This window comes from Ovis aries, chromosome 18 (assembly GCF_016772045.2).
Source record: "Ovis aries strain OAR_USU_Benz2616 breed Rambouillet chromosome 18, ARS-UI_Ramb_v3.0, whole genome shotgun sequence".
Classification (NCBI taxonomy): Eukaryota; Metazoa; Chordata; class Mammalia; order Artiodactyla; family Bovidae; genus Ovis; species Ovis aries.
This window is the reverse complement of record NC_056071.1, coordinates 25,903,084-25,920,312: the sequence shown is the minus strand read 5'-3', so window position 1 is coordinate 25,920,312 and position 17,229 is coordinate 25,903,084. Positions and strand designations below refer to the sequence as shown.

Sequence of the window (17,229 nt, the reverse complement as noted above, 5' to 3'; positions counted from 1 at the left end):
ATCCCCAGCCCTTCAGCTCCAGGAGGCTGCAGCCCCTCTAGGTTAACGCAGGCTGAACTCAGGGGTACGAGGGGCCAGGGACAGAGGGACACAGGAAGTGAGGGCCAGGCTGGGACATGGGAATCTGGGCAGAGAGTTTGTCCAAAGCATCCCTGTGTTTGCTTTTCAAGGAATTCCTGGACGGCTGCCTTCTGTTTTGTGTCCGTTGTTCTCAGGTTGTCTTTCCCCCAATTTTCAGCGACCCTGTCTCACTCGATCACGGCCGCCTGCGCCTGTCGGCACCAGCTCTCACCCAGGGAGCCAGACGCCTGGAAAGCAGACCTGCGGTCAACGCCAGAGGCCTTACAGACAGTTTCCAAAGAGCGGCTGCGCTCCCTACTGGACAGCAAGGCCTTTGAGGACGCCAGGGTCTTGGTGGCCAAGTTCTTGGAGCACTCGAGCAGCTCCCTGCCCGTGGAGGTGAGGCATGTGGTGGGGTCTGCCCGCTCGGCTGTGCCCCCTGAGGAGTGCCTCATGGAGGAGGCTGTCCTCAGCACTCGTGTCCTGGGCCAGCTGTGACAGCACTTCCGTCTGGGTGTGGACACAGATGCGGATGAACTGGTGCCTGAGTCCCCACGGGGGCACTGGGTCTGTGGGGAGAGGCTGCGATCCAGGGTGGCTCAGGCGGGAAACAGCTGCTCTGCTCTGGACGAGAACCCTGTCCGCTGTTCTCTGGGGGTGACACTTCCTACCTAGCCCAGTGACACAGCAGACAACTCCCATGTCCCTCGTGAATTGTTGGTGCTGTCAGACAGATGGCGCCTTGAACGAGCTGAGCAACAGGAATCCAGTGACAGGGTCATGCATCTAGCTGAGCTGAAGTATCTTCAAGGTTGGGGCCATGGAGGAGCAGGATCCTCCCCACCCCTTACTTAATTTAGTGTTTAAGCGGGTCAAGCAGGGCGTCAGGCAGTGAGTCCATTTTCCCTTGTGGTTTGTATCCACGATCTATCCTGTCTCAGATGCTGATTGTTAAGGAAATTAAGTAGTTCTAGCCCAGGTGGCATCCTGGGCTCAGCCATCTGCCCGAAGGGCAACATGGCCACCACATCTGGTGAACACATACACAATAAGGGACGCCCCAGTGGCCTGGCCACCCTGGGGGACAGACGGCTGTGACTAGGGGCTCTAAGAGACCCCCATCACCTTGTCTCCTTGGCAACCCCTCCCTGCTCCACCCACCACCAACCAGAGCATCTTCTCTGCTTCCTCTCTGGCAGCTTCTTCGCTGTCTTTTTAACCCGCTCGGCACAGAGCACTTTGTCCTGGAACAGCAAGCCCCTGTGCATATCCCTGGGGTTCTCCCCCATCTGCCTTGGCCCGACTGGCCTCAAGGGATCTCATGACCCAGAGCAGCCCCTTCCCCAGCTGAGCAGTGGCCACGTCTGCTTTGGAAGATGCAGGCTGTCCATCTCTTTCCATAAACCCCACCCTGAGTGTCCAAAAGCCTCCTTGGGGGCCCTGGATCTTTGTGCCACCCCCCCCGACCCCTGGCTCTGGTGACCTCAGCAGCAGCTACTTCCCAACCACAGCCCCAAGGCAGCACCATCCTCAACTTTCTGCAGCCACAGGGACACCTGTGTCATCCTGGACTGTGGCTGGTGGTCCCTGTGGGACAAGACAACTGAATCCCACAGTCCTCAACCAGGAGCCCATGAGCCCAACACGGGGAGTGTGGGGGTTGGGCCAGGTAGGGCGCCCACCACTGCCAGGGGCCCAGCAGCCTGGGGCCAGTGTGCTGGGGTGTGTCAGGGAGTGGGGAGAGGGTGGCTGGGGGAGTGTTTCCAGCCCAGACACGCGGAGGAGCCCCTGGACCCCGAGGTAGGAAGCCCAGGTGACGGTCAGCTGTGAACACTTTGTTTCAGTCACATTATCATTGATCACTGCCTCCCAGAGGTAAGAACTGGACCAATATCTACTCAGGCCTCTGATGACAGCCGGAACTTCTCCACTCAAGACATCCCAGAGATGAATTTATGAGCACTTTATCCAGACTGTAAAATGAAAATCTCTTAATTTTTCTCAGCTAAGGGCTTTTGAAGTCCCCAAAGCCACTCTCTCTGTAGGTTAAGTAAATTGATGGGTTTTTCCAAGGGGCCTCCCCTGAGCCTCCAGCCTGCACCTCTTCATCTGGGCCTCTGCGGGGTGGCAGGCAGAGCTTCATAGGCTGCAAGGGGCTCACCTGGGTGGGCACGAGGGCCCACATCAGGCTTGCGGGCTCACACAGCGGATCCCCAGGCTAAACCTGCAGTCTCAGATGTGGCTGTCACTCGAGTGAGGCTTGACCTTGTGGGCATCGGAACTGTCACTGAGCAGCCTGACAGGTGACCTCCCAGGAGGCCTGGCCTGGTGCTCCGTGTCCTCTGCATCCCCTCCCTGCACGGGGACACATCTCCTGCCTCTGGACACCTGACGCAGCCTGTGCCTCCACCTGGGTGCAGGTGGGAACTCTGGCCCAAAGCCCGTCATCTAGGTGTTCTCAATGCTCAGTCCTCAGACACGTTCTCAGACTCAGTGTTTGTGGATGAGGACTCTGCATTGAGTCCTGCTCCACTAGACTAGCACCTCCTGAGGGCCTGGCGACCACGTGGGCTCCCACAGGGCCTGGCTCCCAGCTTCCAGGAAAGGTCCCAGGAAGAGAGCAGTACCTGGCAGCGGGCTGGGGCCTCAGCACCTTCAACCCCACTCTGCTCAGTGACATCCAGGAACCAGGGTCCCTGCATCGAGCACCCTGAGCCCCAGGCCATGTGGGTGCCTGGCCACAGGGAAAGCTGGTTCCTCCATCACTGTTGCACCCACACCCACTCAGCCCTGTGCTGCCTGCCCTGGTTAACCGTCAATAGGCGGGCTGCCAAGGGCTATGGTGGAAGCCGAGGCACAGGATGCCCCCTGCATGGGGTCTGGTGCCACTGCTCCCTTGACTACCCGTCCTTCCTCAGAGGGCCGGCTTACCTCGGAGCCAGAGCCTGTCAGGGCACTGCCATCAGACCCCGCAAACCCCAGGCACCACAGGGATGCTGAGATGGGGGCATGCTGGACCCTAAATCTTTGTCACAGCAAGGAGCTTTTCCTTCCCCAGGGACCACAGGGATGCTGAGATGGGGGCATGCTGGACCTCAAATCTTTGTCAAACATCGGGGAGCTTTCCTTTCCAAGGACTTATGGGCCCCTTCAGCTGGCAACGGCCATACAAATTAAATTCTTGTAACAAACGATGGAAAAGAAATCTCATTTTAAATGGATGTTTTTCTCCCCTTGGCTGTACCAATCCACAGATGCTGCTATGAAGGCAGAATTTATAGGAAATTGTTTTCAAGCCTGTTTGTACAACTGGCAGGCTGTATTTAATGTACCTCAAGGTGTTTTCATAATGATCAGTGTTTTAATAAAAGCTATTTCTGGCCTCTGTGTCTCTGAGGTCTGACTAGGACAGACAGACTCAGAACCATGTGTCACCACTGGTGACCAGGTCCCGAGCCAGGGTCAGGCTGGACAGCCAGCAAGGGAGTGTGACCATCCCTGGCCCCTGACATGCATTTCCTAACATGCTTCTGGAGACAGGGACAAGACAGGAGCCTAGACACAGGTAGGTCTCACAGATGCTGGCCTCTAGCTCTCCCTCTGTGGGATACACCCTGGCTTCTGGGAGGGATTGCAGCTGGCCTAAAGCCCTCTTTAATTTTGTTTTTATGTGTTACTGTTTGATGGGGCACCTGTCCCCATGTCATTTGCTACCCATGGGTTTCCCTGCTGCAGCCTGTTCACCTACCTCATCCGGGGTGCTGCAGAGCCGGCCCTCTGGGACCCCTGAGCTGAGGCCTTTGCCCTCCAGCTCTCACTGCATAGTGTGGTCCAGCCCTGGCTACTAGCTCACAGCATGGAGCCAGGATCCAAGCCAGAGAAGGGGCCCTGCTTGTCCAGTGTCCCCGGCTAACATGCTGGACACAGACCAGTGCTTCTGACCAAAGCCCAGGCTCACCCCACCTCCCCATGCCACAGGACAATGACCACGAAGTTAGTCAGTGATGGTCAGTCCTGTTGTTATGCTAGATGGGTTGCAGAGCGGCCGCAGGCAAGGAGCCAGTGCTGCAAGTGGGCCAGCTTCCTTTTCTATCCGCGCACATGCCTCTACAGAGGCGATTCCAATCTAAGCCAGGAGAAGCCCCAAACCCCCCATCCCTGCTCTCCCTTGACCAATTCATGCCCAAAGTCCTCACACCCAGTGAGAAGACCCCCTCCCAGAGCTGGACAGAGAGGCGCAGAGTCAAAGGGAAGCTAGGCGGCTGCGTCCCTGTCGACAAACCAGCCGCAGGACAGCTTTCCATCATGACCTCGGGTTTATTAGTGGTATTAGCGAGTCTTCCCAAGGTCGGCGGCATGCAACACACAGGTCACCCTCATCCAGTGGTCCTAGAGCTTAGTTACCGCATGGTAAGGCTTCTTAAGTCACAGTGTTTTCTTCAAGGCCTGGGCCCAAGAGACTTCCAGACAGAACAACATCGGTGATCACTGAGCTCTGCAGGCGGGGCTAGACTACGCTGCACTTGATCTACACGCAAGGAACGCTGCTGCTAACAGCGAAGAGACCAGACGTGGGGCCCCAGGGACCACAGGTGTCCGGTGTGGGTCTGGTGTCCAAGGCGAGAGCACACGTGTGGATGCGTGTATGCAGAGACTGTGACAAGGCAGCTGGCCCACAGTGGCAGGAGGCTGCCCAGGGGCGTCCAGGGACCAGTGGACAGGTGAGCATGGACAGCAGGTGTGGTACTGTCTGAAGAGTGGCTTGTTGTCAGATAAGAGTCAAAACGGTGATATTGTCTAAGTGTGGAGTCTTGAGGTTGTGGACATCACCCTTCATGTAACTCAGAGACGTCTCCTTTCTCACAAACACGATCACCCAGCTTCAGTGACTGGTCACATCCTGAGAGCTGGCCGCCCATGCTCGGCTGTTGGGCACCCTCCCTGCAGGAGCCTGAGCCCCTGCAGAGGGTGGGGGCACGGCTGCTGCCCCCCACCCTGAGCTCGCTCTCCCCACTGGGGCTCCCTGCACAGCCATGGCCAGAGGTCCCCACGTCCGCCCTGCACACTGGCTCCGCACCACACGAAGTACAGACAAGCCCTCGCCCATCGCGGTGAGAAAACTCGGGATGTGGCTAAACACTGGACTGTTCTATAGAGACTGCTTCCTGGGATCCTCCTTGAATTCAGACATACCCCTTTTAGTCCAAAAAATAAAAGTGGGTGGTGAGGGCATGCCCTTCAGCAGAGCTGGTGTCCTCGGGTGCGCTGTGGGGTCAGGGGTCAGGTCCTGGGTCTGGCTCCTGCTCATCAGGGTGCAGGCAGGCAGCCTAGATGTACAGCGGGGTCTCCTGGCCTGTGAGCAGTCTGAACATGGCGGCAGGCATGGTCTTCATGTGGATCTGCCAATGAGAGAGAGAGGTCAGGGGCTGACCCGGCCCTCCCTGCCTCCACCTCTCCCTCCCCTCCACGCACCCCAAAAACAAGCACCACAAGGCCAGTGGTGCCCAAGCACCCTGAGGACGTCCTGTGTAAATTGCCAGCATCCAAGGAAAGGAAGAATGACCTGCCCGAGGTCACCACCCCGGATGGTGACTCAGAAAGCATTTACTGCCCCTGCAGATGGTGATCTGAGCTCCCATCCGGGCCTTTAGAGGGTTTTCCATGAGGTCAAGGGCTGGTCTTCCCTTCACCTCCACCTGACACCGGCTGGGTGAAAAGCTGGACTTTGCCCATGGGAAGGGCAGGCCCGGGTGCCCAGACCTTCTTAGAAATGGCAAGGGGCGAGTTTGGCCTCAGCAGGAGAACCAGAGGCTCACACACACAGCACGTGTGCTGGGGGCGGAACCTGGCCTCAGTCGCTGGCACCAAGGAGGCTGGGCTACCTGCAACACACAGATGACTGCCCAGGGAGGCCCACCGTGCGGGATACATACCCTACCTCTCATCAAGGCCCTGGGCTCTGCTCCTGCTTCCTCTGAGCATCCTGCTCCCCAAGCCAGCCTGGACCCGGCTGTACTCAGGCCCCTGTGGGTGGCTGTGGCTCTAGAGGCCGGGCTGGCCAATCTCCAGGAGAGGGGCCAGGGGTGCAGTCCACCCCCAGGTTTGGCAAGCAGCTCTCAGGCCTCGTCTGAGTGACCCTGACAGGCCAACCTGGCTGATAGGTTTTCTGACCACAGACTCCCACCGACACCCCCAGCACTAAGATCTGTGTGATCCAATTAGCTGTTCCCTCCTTTGTCAGCCTGTGAGGATTTTTCCCATCAGAAGGTTCATTCTCTGTATTTCCTCAATCAGAAACCCACCCTCAAGGCCCAGCAGAACACCAGCTCTAGCTGATCAGCAGCTCATTTCCCAAACATGTTCAGCAATGATGGGAAACGCAGACAGACGCTGTCACTCCAAGAGCCAGCCAGTCCAGCGCGAGGTCCACCCAGGCTGAAGGGCTTCCCACCCCAGCCTGCGTTCCAGCATCCCTGATAACCATCACCTTGGGTCTGGAGAGGCAGAAGCATTTCTCCAGCTGCCTACCCCCACACCTGCTCCCCACCCCCCACTCTCCCACACTACTGATTCTCTGAGAAGCGTAAGGCTGATGGCCGCCCCCAAGCATCTACTTAGGAAAATTGGATTCTACTTTTTCCGAAGCCATTTGTAAAAGGCAGCCAGCAATGCCTACCTGGCCCCTCCTTCCTAAGATTCAGCATATGCCCCTACTTGGGAAGGGTAACTACCCCCCACCCCAAGCCTTGTGTGCCTAGTCCCTCAGTCATGTTCGACTCTTCACAACCTCATGGATTGTAGCCCATCAGGCTCCTCTGTCCATTGGATTCTCCAGGCAAGAATACTGGAGTGGGTTGCCATGCTCTCCTCCAGGGGATCTTCCTGACCCAGAGATTGAACCCTCGTCTTCTGCACTGCAGGCTGATTCTTTACTGTCTGAGCCACCAAGGAAGCCTGAAGAATGCACTGCAGGCTGATTCTTTACTGTCTGACCCCAGGAAGCCGTCGTGAAGACCCTGGTCTGATTGTTTAGATTGTTTACCAGCTACCAGGGAAGCCCCCTCCCCCCAGCCCTGGGACTTTCACAAAACCTGAGTAGGTCCCCGTGACCCCAGGAAATGTGTCCTGACTGATGCAATCTGAAGACCCCTCCAGGATAGAGCACCCCACCCACCCACTTACCCCCAGGCTGTGAAAAGGAAGCCATGCTCCCACACTGCCCCAGAGCCCTCCCTCCACACATGGCCCCTGGGATCCCCACCACCCTCAGAATCAAACCCAAACTCCCTGCCCAGCACCTGCCTTCAGACCCGTCCCCGTGCCACCCACCTCTCTGCTCTGTCTCGTCTGCTCCTTCTGTACTGTGATCACCCAGGCTTCTCTCAGGGAGACCCTCACCTCTTCACCCTGACTGCCTGCTACACACAGCCATATACCCCACCCCATACTGGGGAGGCCTCTGTGCCAACACTGGGCTGGCACTCCCCCAGCACCTACATCTCCCTCGAGGCACCCTGCTCCCTCCTGAGCTCCCCCTTGAACCCCCCACCCAGTGCCCATCCTCACACCAGCCTCGTGTCTATGCCAGAGAGCAGCAGAAAAATGCAGGGAGGGCTGGAGCCAGCAGAGTAGGAGGGGGCAGTGCAGCAGGGCCAGCCTTCAAGTTTCCACCCAGTGCCCACCCATCCTGTTTACCGCACAGTTAACCAGAGCAAGAAGAGGACGCTGAACCCCGCCTGCCATGGGCTCCCCCAGGAGATACAGCCCAGCTCAGCTGACTGGCCCCTGAGGGGCTCTCGGAGGTCCCAGTGTACCTACATGCCCTTGGGAATTTGATGTCAGGTCCTAGAGACCTTTGGGTCCCAAGAGCCCAGGTCTGGCTTCAGGCAGTGACCTCTCACCTCTCCCACCGAGTTGGACAGCGCCTGAACAATCTTCTCGTGTGCGGTGGCCACCACGCTCTGCCCATTGATCTCGATGATGCGGTGGCCGACGCGGACACCGCCCCGCTCCGCGATGCCCCCACGCATGAGGCTGCAGATCTAAGTGACACGGGGTGGGGTTGGGGTGTCCCGTCAGTTAAGTGTCCCTGCCCAGCCTGCCAGCCTCCTCCTGCCCCCAAAGGTGAGGAGAATTAACCACCGGAAGGATGAAGCCCTCAGGACAGATGCTCCTACAAATGCTCTGCTGACTCACAAACTGAGAGATTAATGATTTAGAATGTGCTTGGAAATGGCTGTGGGAGAACTGCCTCTCCATCCTGGGGCCTCTGCTCCTGGATCGCAGTGGTACACAAGTAAAGCCCGTTCTGGAAGGTTCTCCAGCAGCCACTCTGCTCTTTCCAGTGAAGACAGTCACTGCTACCCCGGCCAACAAATGTACCTCCCCACACTCCTGCACCAGGCAGTGACGGGGGAAACTGTCTCCTTGGCAGTACTGTTTCTGGGACGCTCTCCTGTTGTGTTCCCGGAGGGAAGGGACATACACATCCCCCTCACATGACACCATGCACCCCACAACCTCCTCCTGGGCTGGCCTAAGCAATGTGGAAATGACCAGCCTCCTCTCTTCTGTCCTCTGTGGTGAAGTCCCAGACTACTGGGACCTGTGCAGAAGGAACCACCCAGGAAACAGAACTGGTACAGATCAAAGAGAAGGTGGGACTCTGGAGGGAAGAGTCCTGGCTGAGGAACAGGCAGTTTCAGCCAGACCAACATTCATTCAACCAGCATCATCTACTCCTGGAGGCCCGCCTGTCCTGCCTCCAGTGCCTGGGGTCACGGCTGGCACAGTGCCAGAACTGCAAGCGAAGCTCTGAATGGGCGAGTGAATGAATAAACACAGGAATGAGCAGGTGTCTTTCGCACACCTGACTCTGACGCTGCCATTGGCTGCGTGCAGGTCCCAAATGCAGAGGAAGGAGGGCTCTGGCCTCCACTCCAAAGCAGGGGTCTACAGAGAACACCACCACCGGGATGGGGTGCCCCAGGGGGCTGGAGGGACCCATTCCACCCACACGCTGGCCCACCCACCCTGCCTGGCCTGGCTGCTGGCCGGGACCTGCTCCATCAGACAGGAGCTGTTCTGGGGCAGAGGGTCTGGGGGCAAGCAGACAGCTGCCCCCGCCCCCTGCACCAGCCATCCACGGGCATGGCGGAGGCTGCCGAGGGCCGAGCGGACTCACGATGCCGTTCTGAACACTGAAACCCAGCTGGTATTTGAGGTCTGGCCGCTTGATGAGGACAGTGGTGACTGGCGGGCAGCTGACGATGTTGAGCTTCACCTGCGTCTGGTTCTTCAGACCCTGTGAGCAGGAACACGAGGGGCTGAGATGCTGGGACAAAGACAAGCTCTGGGACCTGGGCTGGGGGTGAGCTGGCTGCAAGGCAGAGCCCTAGGCACAGAGGGACAGAGGCAGGTCCCTTTGGGCACCCAGGTCCCCTTGTGTGTGGATGCAGGCCTCACCCTGACCCGATGCAGGGGTGCCAGCCATCCCAGGCGGCAGTGTGTGTCGGGGCTCCCTGTGCTCTGGTGTGCCCTTTGACCTGGGCAAGTATAAGCTGCCCCCAGGGCCAGAGGCCAGGCTCTGAGCATCCCTGTGCACAGCCAAGAAGCTGGTACCTGGTCACCCTCAGGGGTCACGAGACGGGCCCTCACTAGGCTGCATGCAGGAAATTTCCTTTTTGCAAAGACAATGAGGGCCCCATCCAGAAAACAAAGTGTCCTCCAGAGAAGGACCCTCGTACTGGGGGCAGGACAAGGAAATCTGCCAGTGGGAGGCTCGTGTCTGCACCGAGACAGGCCAGTTCAAGCCAAGGGCCACCTCAGGCCCCAGGGAGCAGTGAAAGCTGCAGCCACAGTCCTGGGACTCAGTGGAGGGAGGGGGAAGGGCCTGGCCTGAGCATGGCTGCAGGGAGCTCCTCCCCCATGCACATGCATGCACACACATGTATACACACATACACACAAGCTTCCATCACAGCCCAGGTGAGAAAGTTGCCCAGGAGCTTCCTGGCCAGCCCAGCCTCAGCACCTCTGCTGGAGGCCTCTTATATGTCTCTCTCTCTAGCTGCATGATACCCACTGGGTCCCCAGGTCCAGAAGCCAGCTCATAGAACTTCATCTGTGAGTGACAGTGGGATGGGGATCCATCCTCCAGCCCTGAGACCACAGTGTATCATTTGATGAGACACCTGCAGGTCCTCCTGTCAGATGGGGAGAGCAACACTCCAGCTCAGATCCAGGCTGGGGACCCACCTCCTCAGGTGCCCAGGAGGTGTGACTGTCAGTGAAAAGTCCCAGGCAAACCAGGACAGCCTAGTCCAGCTATAGGTCCTCAGGCCTTTCCTGGGATCACTGTGGTTCAGGAGCCAACTAAGTGAGAGTGGACAGCACCTCCCTCAAGATCCCCACTGTGGGGGTGGGGGGCAAGTCCCTCTTTGATTTGTCAGGGACGTGGTGCAGTTTTGGGTTCAAAGTCGCTGGGTGGGTCTCTCTGGGCTCAGCCTCCCTGAGGGTCAGTGGGGATTACAAAGCATCAAGGGTAAAGTGAGGGGCCCCATGCCCACCTTGATGATGCCCTGGCAGGTGGCGAGTGGCAGCCCCACCAGGCTGGTGCCATTGATGGACATGATCTGATCACCGATGCTCAGCTTCCCCGAGCGGGCGGCCGGGCCTCCATTCATCATGTTGGCCAGGATCACAGTGGGCAGGATGGAGCCCCAGCCCGATTCCACCACCACCACGCCCAGGATTTCACCCTTGTGCTTCTCCAGCTGCAGCTGCAAGGGAATCGGCAGAGTAAGAGGGCCCTGCTTGAGACAGGGCTAGGGTAGGCCTCTGCCCAGCACCCACAGAAGGACCAGCCCCACCCGGGCCCTCCAAACCAAGGCCACAAATCCTGGCCCACCAGCCATCCCCCTGGCCTCTCCCAGCTCCAGCTCCCAAGCCCTCTCAGGGCCTATCCCACCATCCTGTGAACCCAGAGCACAGACCACCCCCAGCCCCAAGCTTGGCTCCAGTGTCCAAGCTCTCCTCACCTTCCCAGACCCACAGAGGCTAGGGGCACATTCTCAGAATCCAGATGCAAACCCTGCCAGGCCTCCAAACTCATCTAGGAGAATCCTTCATTTTCTCTCCGCCTCTCGGATCACTCTCAGAGAGCTGCCTGTCAAGCACTCATTCACTCAGCAACAAGCCAGGATTGTTCACCCATTCACAAGCAGGCAGGGTACAGGCCACCCCGGGATTCGCTCCTCTGTCTCAGGAGAACTTTCTAGAGAGCCCTGAGCAAGCCCATGGGAGCCTGCCAAGGCCCCACTACGGGAGGCTTCCTAGCCCACTCCCACATGCCTTCCAGAAACAACACCAGGGGCTGAGCCCCTGGCTAAGAGCAGCAGTAAAGGGCACAAGTTCAGAGTCATTAAGACGGACTATCGGCAGCTCCTCTGCTCTAACAGCACCACACTCTTCACACACAAGTACTCGCTGCAAAGGCGGCAGCCAGAGGGACACTGGCCACACACCAGGAAGGCTCGCCCTGGGCCCCTGCCCAAGAGCCCCTTCCTGTCCCCGGTCACCCACCTCCTTGCAGTTCTCCGAATTGGAGAAGTGGATGAGGTCGTCGTTGTACATCTCCTGGGTGTTGATGATGTCACTGTACTCCTTCTGGCTCAGGTCCTCGGGGTTGATGCCGTTGGCCCGCAGGAACTCCTGGTAGGCCACGCTGAAGGCTTGGCCGATGGACTGGGCGATGAGCTGGGCCTGCAGGAGAGGGGAGGGGACAGAAGAGGGTCAGCCACTGGAGACAGGCAGGCACACAGGCCTGGATGGGGTTGGGAGGGGGACCCTGGCTGGGCTCCAAGGAGCTGTAGAAAAACGTGGCCTGGGTCTCCATGGGGGGAGCCCTTGTGCTGCCGGGCACCCTGCCTGCCCCTACCCAAGCTGCCCTAAACCTCAGACATCCTAAGACAAAGCCTATGTCCAAAAAGTCTGAGGAGATTATGAATTATTTGCTAATGACCATAATTCTGTTGCTTTCCCTGGTGACTGTGTTGTATTTTCTTTCCACTCATCTTATTCCAAATGCAGCCTGGAGGTGCGTCCTGTCAGCAAGCATCACAGAGGCTGTCAGTCATCCACCCAGTATTTATTTCTCCACAGCAGCAGGACCCAGTCCATCAGGGCAGGAGTGGGGGCAGGATGTGTGCCAGTCAGTCTTGTGGGGGTGTGGATGTGCCAAAGTGAGGCCAATGAGAAGCCTGGGCCCTTGGGGACAGGGCACAGGGCAAGGCACAGAGCAACTCACTTCTTTCTACTTCTCTTTTTCTAATATATATATATATATATATATATATATATATATACACACACACACATATATGTATATATATATATATTTTGGCCATGTCACACAGCATGTAGGATCTTAATTCCCCGCTCAGGGATCAAACCCATGCCCCTTGCATTGGAAGCGAGGAGTCTTAACCACTGAGCCACCAGGGAAGTCCCCACACTTCTTTCTACATCGACGGGACCATTTCTACGGACTGGGTGGGACCCCTCACCCTGCAGAGGTCTGGACACTGAGCAGCACTGCACGGGCTGACACGCCACCTGCTGGTGTGCAGATGAAGGGCCTTGAGAGGCGAGAGTAAAGACCCAAAGAGCTGGGTAGCCAAGGGAGAGCAGTGCGACCCTCGGCAAAACCTCAGGTCAACATGACCCAAAACACGTGGAATTGAGGGTCTGGCCCAAGTCCCATTCTTGCTCTACATGCTGCACAATTCTCAGGCTGTAAACAAATAAGTCTGTGAAAACCCGGGCTGGGCCAGGTAACAGAGCCAGAGCTCGGAGCCCTCTGATGCTAGACCGCACGGTCTTTCCAAACTGGGCCCTGAATGGTCTGCAGGAGGGAAGCCCAAGTCCACTCAACAGGACCCAGCCCTGCTCACCCTTAGAGCAGCGTCCTGGCAGTTTGGCCGCTCCGCTCAGAGAGAGGACAGAGTGTGCTCAGGTGTGGAGCCTTGGAGCCACCAGGTGGCGCCACTGGCCCAGGCGCGTGCAGAGCCTCAGGCCAAGCAGAGGATCCTGGCCTCCAGGAGGAGGCTGGTCCCTGGGAGGAGGGGGAGGGTGCCCTGGAGACCCAGACGTGCCCTGATCTGCTGGGGTCTCAGGTTTGCTGACACCGACCACCCCCCAGGCCTCTGACTGGGGTCCCCTGACTAGGAAGGGGTTGAGCATCATTTTGTGCTCCCCTCGCCCACTACCCTGAGCCTGCCCTTTGAGCTTTACCTGGTCGGCCCCCACCACCTGGGGAGCTTCTGGGGAATGAGGTGGTACACGCCCGGGATCCGTGGGGCTCACTCCGAGAACCTCAGCATCTTCCCACCAGCTGCTGGCTTCAGTCTCCCATCCCCTGTCTGCGCTCGTCCTGGCAGCCCTCCCCCTGAGTCCTAAGGGCCCTCCCTTGTCCCGTCCCCCAGGTCACAGCCAGGGCCGTGAGCCCAGAAGGTGGGCAGGTGTTGTGGGCCTCCCCGGGGGGCAATGGAGGCTGGCACTCAGAGGGGCCTCTGGCAGGTGGGTGAAGGTGGAGGGAAGCTGCCCTGCCCCCAGCACTCTCACCTCTGCGGCCCATCTGTGCTGGTTTCCACTTAACAGAAGGGAAACAGAGACTCTGAGGGGGCTGCCAGAGTCCTAGCAGCCATGTTCCATTTCCCCCTTCTGCTTGCACGGGACCCTTGGATACTTCACTCACCCTGGCAGCCCACCTGGTGGGGCCATCGTCAGGGCCCGACTCTCCAAGGGGCTGCTCTATCCTCTCATGCCCCTCCCAGTCCATCTTTCCCACACACATTCAAGAGCCACTTGGAGCCCCACACCCTCCTGCCCTTCCTCTCAGCCTCCTCTCCCAGTGAGAAACCAAGACCGCAGCAGCACCAGGACATGGCAGGCAGCTCAGACACTTTCTGCTCCCGGCACAGGCAGGCTGTTCACCCCACTCACCTGCGTCCTGCCTCACCCCCCATCAACCATGGCCCTTCTCCAGGACCCATCAAAACCCCCCATGCCGAGTCTCTGAGATGCCTCAAGCCATGAGCCACACAAACGTGCCCATTCAGGAGTCCACAGACATCTGTGTAAGGTGAAAGGAACACAAGTGTGTGCTAGTACATCTGTATGTAAACTTCCTCTCCTATCAACATCATTGCTTCAAAGCACTCACACTTGACTTCATCTACTGAGCAGAAACATCACTGCCCCAACCCACCCTGCTCAAACCTGAAAACACCAGGACCCTACTCCACTGCTCCAGGTTCTAAACACACCCTCAAGTCCCTTGGTGACTGAGAATGCCCCTTCTCAAAATTTATTAAAATCGTACCCTGGCAACAGCCACAAGAACAGCTCAGCACTGCCTCTGGGATGGTCCTGAGTCAGATCTGCCCAGGGCGCCCAAGAGACCACTCTCACCTCCTGCTCTCCTGCTCCCTTTCTCTGTCCCTTTCTCTCTCTTGTAGGCTCAGAAAGACACTCTCATCCCGCCCAGCCCAGGAGTCAGCAGGGTCATGGTCTGTAGTGACTCTGTAGTATTTTAAACATCAGAATTAGAGTTGACCCCTGAACAAAACAAGGGTTACAGGCACTGACCCTCTGAACAGTCTTAAAAAAATCCATGTCTAACTTCTAGTCAGCTCTCTGTACCCAACCAGTCAATCCTACAGGAAATCAACCTTTAATATTCATTGGAAGGACTGAAGCTGAAGCTCCAATACTTTGGCCACCTGAGGCAAAGAGCTGACTAATTGGGAAAGACCCTGATGCTGGTAAAGATTGAAGGCAGGAGGAGAAGGGGATGACAGAATGCAATGGTTGGATGGCATTATCGACTCAGTAAACATGAGTTTGAGCAAACTCCACAAGATAGTGGAGGACAGGGAAGCCTGGTGTGCTGCAGTCCACGGGGTCACAAAGAGTCAGACGTGACTGAGCAACTGAAAAACAATTTATAATCAGCCCTCTATATCCACAATTTCCCTGTGTCCACAGTTTGGGATCCAAGGGTTCAACCAAAACAGCTCGTACAATGCTGCAGCATCTACAGCTACAAAGGCCCATGGTTAAATGAGACCCCATGTTCAAGCCCATGTTGTGCAAGGGTCCCACTGGATTTTCCAGCTTCTTATGGCCTGAAACAGCTATGAGCAAAAGCAGAGATGCCTTCCCATTAGCAACCCTCCCCATGCAGAAGTGTGATCCTCAACAGAAAAGTGAGTTGGGGCTACTGTATTTGGGAAGAACAAGATTTTGCTAAAGGACCTAGTCAGAAAGCTCCTCAGCCTATTTAACTAGGGTTCTGCTTACAAACTCCTCAACAACTCATTTCACAAAGCGAAACAGAGCTGTGTCCATGGTCTCTGCAAATTCCAAGAGTGTTACAAAAATCACTGCTTCTGCTGGGAGTGTCGTGATGGTGCACAGGATCCGCACCAGATACAAGGTTTCCTGGGACACTTCGGAGCCTGTGGGGCCCAGGCCGCTGGGAGGGAACATCACACCTGCACGTTTACTCACGTCCTCGGACTCGAACACATGGCAGATCATCTTATACTGCTTCTTCCCCTCCTGGGCCCCAGGGGTGGTCTCGATACAGTCCTGGGAGGCAGAGCGCGGCATGCGGCGTCTGGCCATCAGCACCACGATGTTCCCAATGTCTGCGATGTAGGAGATGGTGCGCAGGGCGTGGTCCATCATGGTCTCCTGCCGGGAGAAGGGGAGAGGGTTTGCATTATGGGGAATGAGCCCTAGAAACACCCGAGGTCGGGGGTCCCATCATGGTCTCCTGCCAAGAGAAGGAAGGAGGGCCCGGGTTACAGGGATCGAGACCTAGAAACACCCAAGTTGGGGGTTCTCAGCCTCCACACTCCTGACATTTGGGGCTGGACCATCCTATATTTTGGGGTGTCCTGGGCCTTGTCGGGTCTTCAGCAACATCCCTGCCCACCCCACTAGACACCAGTGGCATCCCTGACATTTGGGGCTGGACCATCCTGTATTATGGGGTGTCCTGGGCACTGTAAGGCAATCAGAAACATCCCTGCCCCCCCACCAGACACCAGTGGACAGCCCATGGACAGAGCACTTTAGGGTGGTGATTCTTTACAGTCAAGGTGATCTGCCTTCACCTTAGCCTCACAGCTTCCAAAATGATGCTCATGGGGGCAAGATGTGGGTGGGGGTCCTGTTCGGGGGAAGAGCAGCAGCTGAGGCCTGTCCCCACCTAGCCAGAAGCTGTCTCTGTCTGTCTGTTGAAGGGTCCCCTCCTTGAGAGGTGGGTGCCCAGCCTAGACTTCCTGCTGAGCTGGGGAGGAAGGCTTCGGAGCCAGTGTTGTCCAGGGGCAGTCTCTCCCATGGAGCTGAGCAGCCCAGGCCAGGCGGGGACCCCAAGGCAGCCCGCCTGACACTGCTGGACAGGTCTCTGCAGCCCTTCAACTCTCCTCAGGGCCCTGGAGGGTGCATCACTCTTGATGGCCTTTGCTGCCTGGCAGGAATCTCCATGTCCCAGCAAGGCTGCACACAGAAGCCCTGAGAATCTAACCAGCTGGTCTTTTATGCCTTTGTCCTCTTTCCATAAAAGAAAACAGGGTCCTTCTGTAGCCTCCATGGCCTCTGACTTCCTCATAGAAGGCACTTGGCATTCCTGCCTCCCTGGCGCCACTATAATTTCTGGTTAAGGCTGTAGGGAGTAGGTTAAAACCATAGGAGCCCCCTTCCAGGAAGGGACGCTGCAAGGGGACAGGTGGGGGTGGTTCTCGCCATATCTCGATTTCTGGCCACTTTCAGAAACATCTGAATCAACCCCTAGGTGTCAGAAATGTGCTCCCCCCACAACTCTGAGTGCATGTCAACAGCCACCTCTAGAGGCTCCTGCCCGGTCCCTGGGGCAGGAGTGTGACCACAGGTGTCCCAGTCAGCCCTCTGCAGAGTGTGTGGGCAGAGAACAGTGTGGGGTGAGCTGGAGGACAGAAGGGACAAAGCTCCAATGCCCTCTGGACAGAGCCCCTCGCCCATGGGAGGAGCAGATGCCAGGAGGCCCACGGTGGCTGTGATGTGGCCAGAACACTAGAAGAGAACTCGAGGACTGACATGGAGAAAATGGGGCCTCGGGAA

The 17,229-nt window shown here is 57.5% G+C and overlaps 2 protein-coding genes across 10 annotated transcripts in view; one reads left to right on the top strand and one right to left on the bottom strand.

The window, feature by feature from the left end:
* The window catches only part of ENTREP2 (endosomal transmembrane epsin interactor 2), a 123,676-nt gene extending 120,233 nt beyond the window's left edge, over window positions 1–3,443 (top strand). The window contains exon 10 of the mRNA XM_027957142.3: window positions 239–3,443. Coding sequence (XP_027812943.2) covers window positions 239–558 — 320 coding nt within the window. The 3' untranslated portion in view covers window positions 559–3,443. The remainder of the gene's footprint in view (window positions 1–238) is intronic.
* Window positions 3,444–4,357: 914 nt separating this feature from the next.
* APBA2 (amyloid beta precursor protein binding family A member 2) overlaps window positions 4,358–17,229 on the bottom strand; it is a 130,252-nt gene continuing 117,380 nt past the window's right edge. For all 9 annotated transcript variants that reach the window (XM_042235158.2, XM_042235160.2, XM_042235163.2 and 6 more), the window contains 6 exons: window positions 15,634–15,819; window positions 11,644–11,823; window positions 10,629–10,841; window positions 9,245–9,364; window positions 7,962–8,102; window positions 4,358–5,459 (listed from right to left, as the gene is read on the bottom strand). In XM_042235158.2, the coding sequence (XP_042091092.1) occupies window positions 5,388–5,459; window positions 7,962–8,102; window positions 9,245–9,364; window positions 10,629–10,841; window positions 11,644–11,823; window positions 15,634–15,819 (912 nt within the window). In that variant the 3' untranslated portion in view covers window positions 4,358–5,387. The remainder of the gene's footprint in view (window positions 5,460–7,961; window positions 8,103–9,244; window positions 9,365–10,628; window positions 10,842–11,643; window positions 11,824–15,633; window positions 15,820–17,229) is intronic.